This window comes from Episyrphus balteatus, chromosome 1 (genome assembly GCF_945859705.1).
Source record: "Episyrphus balteatus chromosome 1, idEpiBalt1.1, whole genome shotgun sequence".
Lineage (NCBI taxonomy): Eukaryota > Metazoa > Arthropoda > Insecta > Diptera > Syrphidae > Episyrphus > Episyrphus balteatus.
In genome coordinates this window covers 48,214,135-48,225,855 of record NC_079134.1, presented here as the reverse complement: position 1 = coordinate 48,225,855, position 11,721 = coordinate 48,214,135, and the positions used below count along the sequence as shown (strand labels likewise).

General features: G+C 29.6%; 1 protein-coding gene across 2 annotated transcripts in view; it reads left to right on the top strand.

Annotated features, from left to right (window-relative positions):
* The first annotated feature begins 628 nt into the window (after positions 1–628).
* The window catches only part of LOC129919182 (uncharacterized), a 39,689-nt gene continuing 28,596 nt past the window's right edge, over positions 629–11,721 (top strand). For both annotated transcript variants that reach the window (XM_056000032.1, XM_056000036.1), the window contains exons 1-2: positions 629–860; positions 10,199–10,321. In XM_056000032.1, the coding sequence (XP_055856007.1) occupies positions 728–860; positions 10,199–10,321 (256 nt within the window). In that variant the 5' untranslated portion in view covers positions 629–727. The remainder of the gene's footprint in view (positions 861–10,198; positions 10,322–11,721) is intronic.

Sequence of the window (11,721 nt, the reverse complement as noted above, 5' to 3'; positions counted from 1 at the left end):
AAAGTAAAATTTTTTTTTTGGTTGAATAAAAATAAAAATTCAAAAAATCTTCCAGAAGTTAATGGAACCGTGATTTAAGTGATTTACTTTTTTTTTTATTATTATTAATACAAATCTATTTTTGTATTAAAAAAAAAAAAAAAAACTTTAAAATCTAATTCCTAGCCCTGCGTTTATAGTTTTTTTTTTCTCAAATTTTTTTCTTGTGATAAAAAGATGAACAAACAAAATTTTATCCAACAGCAAGCTTTGTAGCACGAACAGCAACATTATACGGCTACATCGAATGCTAGCTATATCAGAGCTCGAGAAAAGAGGCTCACTTAGTGAATGAAACTTTTTATTGATAAATTGGATTTAATAAGAAAAACGGACGTTTAATTTCAAGTGGTGCGGTCTTAGAAAACATACATAGAATACCGTCACCGTGCCAAAGTGGTTGTGATATTTTACCTACGACTTTTTGTTTGTTGTTGTTTTTTGTTGTTGTTGTTTGTTTTTAATATTTCCCTTGTGTCGCCTCTCACTGCTCTTTATCATTATCAATGCATGTTGTGTGATATTCAAAGGCAAAAAAAAAACAATCGCTTTTGAAAGAAAGCGAATTTTAAATTCGAAAACAACACTATCTAGGCCTAACTATCAATCTAAACGGTACCAGTCTAAAATTGTTTGATTGATAAAACCTTCGATAGTTTGAGAACTAAATCAAAAAACACATTAAAAAATGGGTGAAGAAACAGCAACAGAAACAAAGGACGAAAAGCCGGAACTGTCAGGTTTCGGTAGAATATGTCAGAAGAAAGGAATCAATCCGAACTTGATTATGTTAAAAATAACATTGTTTGTTATGTATGGAGGTATGTATATCTTGAAAGATTATGATAAATTTAAAAATCCAATTAAATCATTGCTTCTTTTTTTTCGGAAGCTATTAATTAAGAATTAATAAAGTCTTAGCAGACTTTGCTTTTTTTTTTTTAGATTAGTTGAAGTAATACCGAAATTATAGTAGCAGAAATATCAATTTAGTTCGTTTTAATTATACTTTATAGTGTTTTTGACATTTGTGTTCTTCTTATTCTTCTTTTTTTTTCTTCTAATTCTTTCTATACATACATTTTTATATATTCATGTTTTTTTTTTTTATTATAAACTTAAGTGATATTCTTATTATTCTTGTGCATCATTTTATATACAATATAAAAATAAGCCTAGAGGTACTTCAATGAGATTCGATTAGATCATGTGAGCGTGTCTCTGTCAGTTGTTTGTACGTATTATTTACCTACAGCTTTTTTGAGCTTTTTTTTTCTCTCTCTCTGAGATTTTTTATTTCTTTATTTAGCGGTCAATGTAAAAAAAAGTAGGTAGTATTTTTATACTTGAGGACTTCGTACTAATACAAATAAATTAAACAAAACTAAATTTTTTCATATCCTTTTTTAAAAAATATATAAAACTTAAGTTTAGGCTAGGGTTGAAGTGGTTTAACAGTTTAACAGTCATACATATCGGAATTTTAGGATTGATAAAATTGCTGCTTTTTTTTTTTGTTGAGAAAATGACGTTTGAGATCTGGGTTCATATCTCAGCCTTCACTTCCAAAAAATATTTTTTCCATAGATAATTATACAGATTTCCTCTTGTGAGGACTAACAACTTTGCATCTATAAGGTCTTACAGATGTAGTTAGTTGGGTCTGCTAAGCCCTTTGGGCTCGATGTAAATTGCAGATCCCTTCAATTCTTAGAAAATAATTACACGCATCCTATCGATATTTTCTATTGTTTTTGTACTTTCTTTTTTTCAACTATTGACATGATCCCAACATGTCAACCTAACTCATTTTTAGGCTCCCCATGAACTTTTCACCGCCAAGGGTCCAGAGGAAAAACGGGACATATCCACTTTTAGTCAAAAATAAACTAATGAAGAGGTCTTAATCTTACTTTTCGTTTATTTTCTCCAGAAGTTTTTAGGTCTGTCTCGTCTTTGCAATTGTGTTGTAAGGTCGTGTTGTTTGGGCTCCCAGGTCTTCTTCTTTGAACATGACATTACAGCCTTAATCGTGTCGATGATATATTTTTGATGTGAAGACCTACTCGGATTTTTTTTTGTTTCTTATTTGAAAGGTTCACTTTGACTAACTTAGCAGACAGAATAGCTGCCATGTGGTCATACTGACCACAATTTAACAGTGTAAGCACTTACACGATAGGAATGTCAGATTTTCTCTCATTGGAGAAAACGAGAGCTAGAAGAAAATTTGAAAGTTTGCTGAAAAATGAGATTTAATGAGAACTGTCTTTTTAATTTGTACGAAAAAAATTATTTATACACTTGAGGATCACTGCTTCAAATAAATATCCGCAATAGGTTTGAAAATCATTCTAAAATATCCGAGCCACATGCATCAAGTGCATGTAAGGTTGATCTTTATGATGGCTTTGTTACTCTCAGTTAAGAATTACTGATTAACTTTTAGATCCACTACCTGTATTAAAACAGAAAGTCAACAACTATTATAAAGAGCAAGGGATACTTTCAATACCCCAAACAAACCTCGATTGGGAACTTCGGTTTTAGTTGCTCGATATCTTCTGCACGTAGACTTCCGGAAGTCTTCGTTATCATATGGAAGCCATTATCAACACATACCTATAATACATGAGGACTCATGATGTATTAAATTCTGATTCGTATAAACTCTGTTTTTTAAAATTTGTCAAATGAAATTTCCCTTCACTGATTAGGTTGATTGAAAGATAGATAATGGTTGTTTCAGTTTGTGGTCACATCGCTGATTTTGCACTTCCTGCTTTTTAAATCGCTCTTGTTCACCATTTGTGAAGTTAAAACTTCGATGGATATCCTTTTTCCACATTTTTTCGCCATTTTTTCAACTAACACCAGCGCTGAAAATCGAGAAGGCCTAATTTTAATCCACGCGTATTGAGTTATTTCCCAAAGTTAGTATATTTTATTTATTGTATTACAATGGATTTTGAGAAAAAAATTTTTTTTTAAATATGTAGATTGAGTTGTTTAAAAAAAATTGTTTATTATTAAAATACATAATTTAAAAAACTTCAAATATTAAAAAAAATATTGGTATTAATGTATAGACACGAGTGTAAATATATGTGTTATAAAAGAAAATGCATAATATATCTGTGGTAATAAGTTAAAAGAGCTTATGTCGACATGAGTGAAAATCAATTTTATTTGCTTAACATGTTCACCTTTTGTACAGCTTTGTTTTAGTCTGGGTCTCATTTCTCTACGCAAAATATAAACAGTTAAATTTAAAAAAATCATATTAGCTTGAGTCTTTTTGGACAAAAACTGCATTTGCATAATAGCTTAGGCATATGTTAAAATAAAATCGTCCAAATCTTAAAAAGAATACATTTTTACTTGCGATATAGGTACTATATATCAAGTTATGCATTCGTACAAAAAAAAAAAAGTTGAGATAGCATTTTTCAATGACATTACGATGGTAGACAATGCCAAAAAGTTGGGTCCCGGAAGTTCATCTGTCTGTCTGTAAACGAAGCTACAGCCTAAATGGATGGACCGATTGATGTCAAACTTGGTGTGTAGCATTATTTGGCGACTCTACAGAGGAGTTTTTGGAATTAATTTTTTTGGACCAAAAATAACGGTACTTGTCATATACCGATTTTAATAAAATTGAAATTGCTCAAAAACAGCTCCAACGATTTTGTTAAAAAAAATTCAAATGTAAGTTTAAAGACAAAGTCTATCTTTTAATAAAAAAAATTTTGTTTGAAAATCATTATTAACCATACCTGCCATAGAACCGTTTTTTTTCAAATCCGATTATCTCCGAAAGTGCTTATTCGATTTCAACGAAACTTTTTGTAAAGAAGCATTTATATAATTTTAGTATAAGCCAAAAATAAAATTTCCAAAAAAATAATTTTTGGATTTTTTAACAAAAATTTGAAATTTTTTTTTTTAAATCAAATTTTCGAAAACCGAACATTGAATTTTTTTTGAAATTTTGTGTGTAGATGTTGATTAGTGATTTCTACAAAATGGCATACCAATTTTATTTTAAAACTTTTTTTCCAAAAAATTATTTATACAAAATTAGTTTTTTTAAAAAACGGCTCTAACGATTTTGAAATTTTTTTTTTTAATTTATGTTAATATATCAATCAAAACTGCATACTTGTTTTGGAGGGCAATTTGATTTCAGATTTTATTTTATTTTTTTAAAAACGAATTTTTTTTTTTTATTTTTTTTTTCTAGGTACCTACATTATCCAAATTTCTATATAAAAAGTCTTAAAAATTTAAGCAACTTTAACTCTAAGAGCAAGTTCGTGAGACCCAGTCGTGCATTTTATTTTAAATCAGCTTAAGTCATGACATAAGCTTTTATGACAATTTGAATTCAAATATATTCATCGCTTAGGTCAACATAAGCTATTTTAAACTTGTGGTCGAGTGAACCATTTGTGTTCTTATGTCGACCTAAGCCATTTTAAAAAATTGCATTTTGAACCAAACCCAATTTTGCAAAACAGCTTAAGTAACATAAGCTGTTTTGTTCCTTGAAATGTTCGCCAAATTTTATACTTTAGTCTAAGTAATATATTTTTACAATTGTAACGGTCGTCCCGAACATTTTCAAGAAAAAATATAAATATGGAAATTAATTGTATAACGCCTGTATCCTAAAAAAAAATTGTTAGTCTAGCGGCAACAGTTTAAAAGTAATCACAAAAAAAGTGCAAAAAAATCAATTCCACAAATTTCATTTGCTTATACTGAAAAATTATAAAAATTGACTTAAGCTCTTTTAACTTATTGACACAGATATATAATGCAATGAATAACGTTATTTATGTACATGTGAAATTATAGTTATTAAAATTGTTGGGGCTTTCATATTTCATCATAATTTCATTTGGTGTGTCCTGTTTCCGATTAATGTTAATGGAGATGGAGAAAACCCTGTTAATAGTAACGACAGAAAAATCGAGTTCTTATTTAAGAATTATAAGCCCTGCGTAAGTCTCCACTTTTAATAGCGCCTCTTTGACGCTGTTGCAAGTTAATAAAAGTTGTTTTTTTTTAGTTAAATTAACAAAATATTTTATTCTGAAACAAAATAATCGTTGACTCTGCTGCAATGTAGGTTGGGCGTTAACATATTCCTTTTATTATATTTAACTATTAAACAATCAGTAACGCTTTGAAAATCGGTCTATTACTATGACCACGGTTTATATCAAGAAAAACACACGCTTGAATAATATTAACATAATTTTTTTTTATTTGGGAAGATCAGACTTCAGACCTGCCTATACTATAGTCCAGTAAAATTAGCTGAAAAAAGGCATATAGTCAAATTAATTAGGTAAAAGCTGAAAGTTGGTGGAGCCCTAAATTAAGGCATTTTAACTATTAAACATAGTAAAAGTCCTGACCTCTACCTACAGGGCAATATTGACAAAAAGTGGCGCCAATCTAGTTTTTAAAATTTATTTAAATAATTTATTTAAAATCATAGTAAACTATTGAAAACAGAATATTGCCCCCACAAGATTCATTTTGAAAATTGCCTGAAAATTACTTAGGTAATTGGTTAACATAGTCAAAGAAAATCAATGCATCTTAGAGCTTACATGTCAATGCACGGTAAATCTTTGTTCAAAGCAGTGATAAGTGCTCATATACATGTAAACTCTACAATGCATTAATTCGCTTTGACAATGTTAAAAAATTAAGTATTTTTTTAGACATTCTTGGGTGGGCCCTATTTTGTTTTTAGTAGTTTATGAGAACCCGAACCCGGCTTTCGTTTCAGTCGAAGTGTTCAAAATTTAAAAGCATTTCATCATCTGCCCTTAAAAAACTGACAGATTTCATACTTCCCAGAAAGTACCAAAAAAGGGCCAAAAAGAATGTATCTCCCTTAAAATTCGGACCTATCAACATGAAAATCTACATGAAATTAATTATACATGAAAAATTAAATTTTTGAACAAGAATATGGAATATTTTTTTTAATTTGAAGTACATTTGCAAGAAAAAAAGTACTCATACGCCACAGTGTACAATTTCATATAAATTAATTAGATGCCTTCTGAGGGAAAAGAAAATTAAACAAAGTCCAAATTTAAATAAATAGGAGTTAGTTATTGATAAATACTTTGTGATAGTAAAAAAATGTTGACATATTATGAATAAAGGTTTTTCATTGCAGTCTTAAAATTTCAAGAATCTCTAAGAAAATATAATTCTTAAAGTTAATGAATATGCAAGTGTCTATAAAACATGACATAAAACATAAATAGTTGACAGTTCCTAGTTTCTCGAGTATTTTCAATGCAGTCGTAGTAAAATTTTAGAGGTCATTATCTAGTATGAAATATCACCAACTGTTTCTCCTAATTACTCGTACAAGATGTGATTTTGTGGCAATTTAAACGAAACACTTTGTCAAGTCGGACTCTATTTTTTGTTTATTTTTATTTTCATTTCGATTACGTTGGTATTGCGTTCGGCTTTATTACACACAACGACTCTAATCGGATGCAATATTGCCTTTGTCTGTTTGTATGTATGAATGTATGTTGTGGATGAGGGCGAGGGTTGTGTTGTGGGTATTATACTCTCTTTTGTTGTAGGTTGTATAGACTGTGAGTAACAATGATACCAGCTTGCGCGCCGCACTCTGTGTCCACTTTTCGTTTGTGGTAATTTCATAGGAAAATACACCGATGAACTGTAATTAGATAAAAGTGGACTTTAATTAGAATTTTTCCGTTTAGAGAAGATGACGTTGAGGTTGAAAGTGGCTATGACATACATTTATGTATGTGTACAACATGCATATTGGTCATGATTTAGATATGTTGAGGACATGTTACAAAATATAACATCATATCTGTATGATATGGTAGTTAGGTATGTTCTATATGTAAATAAACTGACATTGACATAAATATTGGATTAGGTTGGGAGGCTGGCGGTAATGTTCAAAATGGGGTCAGTATATTGTGTTTGTATGTGGAGTTAGTGTGAAGCATTACATTTTAATTTATGTACATACAAACATATACCACATATGAATATGAATGCTTGGTTAAATTTAGTGACGCAGCAATTAACTATTGAAAAGATTTCATAATTTGTGTTCCTACATAAAATTTATTTATGAAGGTTTCAACTGAAAATAAAAATATGTACATATTTGTATATATTTTACCATTGTGATTCAAAAATATTATTAATATTAATTTTCGAAAAATATACACACAAATACATCTAGTCATATAAAACATCCTTGGTCGCAAAAAATTGTACACCGAACTAATTTTTTGGTAAATATATTTTTAGAGTATAAAACTAATTTTGCAGCTTAAAAAAACTGAGCTCAAATTATACTTAATTTGAATCTTTACCTAAAATTAATATGAAGTTTAGAATGAGTCAATGAAAATTATAAAATGGGAAAAAAAGGTTTATATGGCAACCAAAAAAACGAAACTATTGGCGTTTTGCTCCTCAAACTGTCCGAAGAAGTTCAGAGTATTTCGGAAATCGTTAGTTTGGCATTACCTTTAAATGAAAAGTCGATTCGTTAATTTTAAGTAATTTTTATTACAAATCGTAACCTTCCTCATTAAATAATTTTGTTTGATTAATGGAGTAAAATTGTTTTTAATTTGTAAAATTGGTAAAAAAAGATAACCTATGTTAACAAAAGTGTAATTTTGGACAGATAAATTATATAATTTTTGACATGTCTCGATATAAAAAAATAAAATTGGTTCTTTAGGCGTTTCGGGGAATTCTAAGATTCGCAAAAAAAAAACAGTATGCCTATGTGATTCTTTTGCTTTAGTGGCCTTAAGGCCAAATTTTCCTTTAAGACCTCCCTGTTCTTAAAAATACACTGTACTTCGACTGAATACTTTACCTTCCAATATAACTCTGCATTATTTTTCTTTTCGATTGTATATTTTGAATAACAAGTGGTGGAATATATAACAAAGGTAAACTTTTTTCCTAACCTCAGACAAACGAACCTAAGGTTTTTAAACGAAAAACTGCATCGAAAATAAAATTGATTTTAATTTTGTCAACCTCAAAAAATTAAATAGCCAAACAAAACTTGTTGAAAAAACATAATAATTATTTTAATGACGAGAGGGATAGAATGTTCTCAAAAGAAATTAAAAATCAATGATTGCTGATTCACGTAACACCGAAACATTCAAGAATATTTTCTGATTCGAAATATTGATCTTTTGCCTTATTTTTCCGACTTCCAAAAAGGAGGAGGTATTCAGTGAATTTTTTTTTTTTTGTGTTTGTTACCTCGGAACTTTGGACTGAGTGAACCAATTTTGATAATTCTTTTTGTATTGGAAAGCTGGTGGCTGCCATGTGGTCCCATTTAATTCAGTTCTGGCCAAAGGAACTTTTAGAAAAACTATAAAACCCAGTTTTAGATATGGAAGTCGGTTTTGTTTTTTGATAAAAATGAATATTAATTAAAAGTTCCGTTTTGGGAAAAAGAAACAATTTTACTTGAAAAAAAACATGAAATTTGTGTCAAAATCTATTAATCACGAAACGGCGTTTATGTTAAGTTATCATTTAGCAACATTGCTAAAATGTGTACCTTCTTTATAGATACAAATTTTTTACTTAAAAGCTATTCCCTACAAACATTTTTGCTTCTATAGAGCCTTACGGAAGCAACGGTAACATCTGTAAAGCTTTATAGAAGCAAAATTGTTATTGTTTAGTTCTTTATTTATAGCTGGCAAGTAGCGGCTATCAGCTATTATATTTTAACATATATTCCACATTAGACAGAAGCAACTAAAAAGGTACTGGTGCAAACTAGGTGGGACTTGTCCTTAACATATGCTTTTTTTACCTACCCACTTCATTTTCTTTTTAAAAGCTTTGAATATATTCCTTGTTCGGATTTTGAATCCCGCTCAAACTGTTAAATGGAGCTCAATTAGGCTTCTATCAATGCTATATATTATCAAACAAATCAACATAATCATAATCCAACTAAAAATATGAGCACATCCTCAACATAAGGTAAAATAATAAAAATAACCACATACAAAAATTCAGTTTTCTTTTTCGTTCCTGTTCTAAAACTTCACAATTTGGAAAATCATTTTACTTAAAGGAGGAATTTAGTATAACATACAAATGTTTTGTTAAAGTTTTGAGTTTTTGGGGAGAGTTCATGACCCTCTGACCCCCTTCAAGCCCGTAGCCAGAGTTGAATTTAAGGTGGGACAAAGGTCTTATCTGGTAGTTCATTGGTAATCGTTTAAATTTTTTGAGGCAAGGAATATTTAAAGCTTGAGAAAATTTAAAGGTACGGCATCTTTATAAGTTGGGCATTTTTAAACCTAGAGCTTTTTTGAAGGTGCAGCCTTTTTGAATTTAGTGCATTTTAAAAGCTAGAGCATTTTTGAAAGTAAGATATTTTCATAAGTGAGGCATGTTTAAAGGTAGGTCTTCAAGGCAGGGAATTTTAAAAATTTAAGCATTTTTGAAAGTAGGTACGCATTTTTTAAGAAGGGTATTTTTAAAGGTAGGGCATTTTTCCATGTAGCGCATTTTCCAAAGGCATTTTTAAGGTAGGGCATTTTAAATTTATAGTAGGGCATTGCCCCTCAATGCCCTCCCCCCTGGCTACGGCCCTGCCCCCCTTGTCTACGCCGTTGGCCATATTCTACATAACTAGTTTCAAAATAAATCTTAAAGTTCACAGAATGAATAGGAAAAACCAACAAATTTTCATTCACATTTGATATATTCCCGAAACAATTACATAAGATAAGAAATAGTAAAAGGGGATGGGTTAAGTTTTTGCACAAACATTTTTGTTGAAGTCGTTTAAGTTGTGAGAAAGTCGAAAACCAAGTGAACGGTTTTATGTCAGGTACCTTTTTTTTTTGAATTCCAAAAGGAAGACCTTGTTTTCCACAGTAGGTACAGATACACGTTATTTTTTAATTAATATTGTTCATAACTAAGATCAGGAACTGAAAACAAGGTTTTATTAATTAAGATTAAGACACGTTTAATAAACTTAAATTTAAAAAAAATATACTATCATCTTGCATATAAATAAAAATAAAAATATAATTTTAATATTTATTTCTTTTTTCAGCGACGTCATCACTTTTGCCCTATCTTACAATTCACATGCAATCAATTGGATTGACTGTTGAAGAGATTGCTATTATTTACCTGGCTCTACCTTTTACAACTTTTCTTAGCCCGCCAATTACAGGTAAACTATTAAATTTTTATAGGTAATCAATATTATATTTTTTGTGTATCAACCAGTGCTGAGGAGGGAAATAAATCCCTGGAAAGTAAGTCCATTGAGGGACATAGTTGTTAGTTCTCACTTAATGGGAAATAAATCCACTTAAGTAACTTGGGTTTCTCATGCAATATGTAGGTACAGCATTATCTTGCCCTAAGAATATCCTACGACAAATAATGATGATTATTTGTTTCAACAAATCCTCTCGATTTTTATTTAGCCCTGATTTTTCAATCGTCAGTTAGACTATCAGAAAAATAAAAACTGCCAAATGCCAATATAAAAAAACTTTTATTCCTAGGAATAAGCTCTAACTGAGGTTTATCTGAGTATTGAAAAATTGGCCCTTAAACAAATAGAGAATAAATAACATTTAGTAAATGGTAGTTTTTTTCTGTCATTTATTTTGCAAATGAAGCACTCAATAGAAAAATAAACATCTTAAAATAAATTTTCCATATCTCAAAGACGATAAAATCGCATAGCTTAACATTCCCATTGTCAGCTCCCATACCAAGTTATATCATGTGAATATAAATATTTTTGTATGCAAACAAAATGAAATCATTGTGTAAATGTTAGCTTGCCCATCATATGCCTTAGAGCCTTGTCAGATTTTGAAAGACAAATTTATAGTATTTTATAACTTTTTGTTACCCACTCTAATGCGACATAGAGAAGTACCATGAATTAAAAATGATAACAATTTTATTTACAAATCACAGTTTAATTTATTTATGAAAGTCAGTTTTAGAATATGTTTCTAAACTAAGGGTAAACTTTTTTGTACTTTTTTAATTGGGAACAAAAAAAATGATACACATGTACGTAGTTGACGTAGTGACACATGCATGAAGTTCAAAATTAATTTAACTCTAATTAAGTAGCTTATCAGAACAACAAATTTGTTTTTCATCAAATTGTTAAGAAAGTCATCTAAAATAAATCTTTTAACAATGTATTTCCGGACGTTGTTTGTTTTTTGTTTTAGGATTAACTTAATTCCCTTTTATAAAAAGTATTACCGACAGGTATGTGAAAAGTAAGTTTATGATTTATAACTTTATGGAATAATAAGTCAGTTTAAGTTTTTATGAAGTTATGATATTGTTCGTTTTTATTCATGGTCTACTCTAGGCAAATATGCAATGAGAAGTCAAATGCAGGAAATCTGAAAAAAAATTTTGACGTCAGCTAAGTTTGGATGCAGTTTTAAAAAGAGATTTATTCTGAGCATAAATCTTAGTTTGCGTATTGATTGGTCTAGTGGGACGTCCGCAATTTTGAAAAAAAAAACGTAACAGTCTTAATATCTCGAGAACGACTTGTTGCACAGAAAATGTAAAAAGGATCTCTCTGAT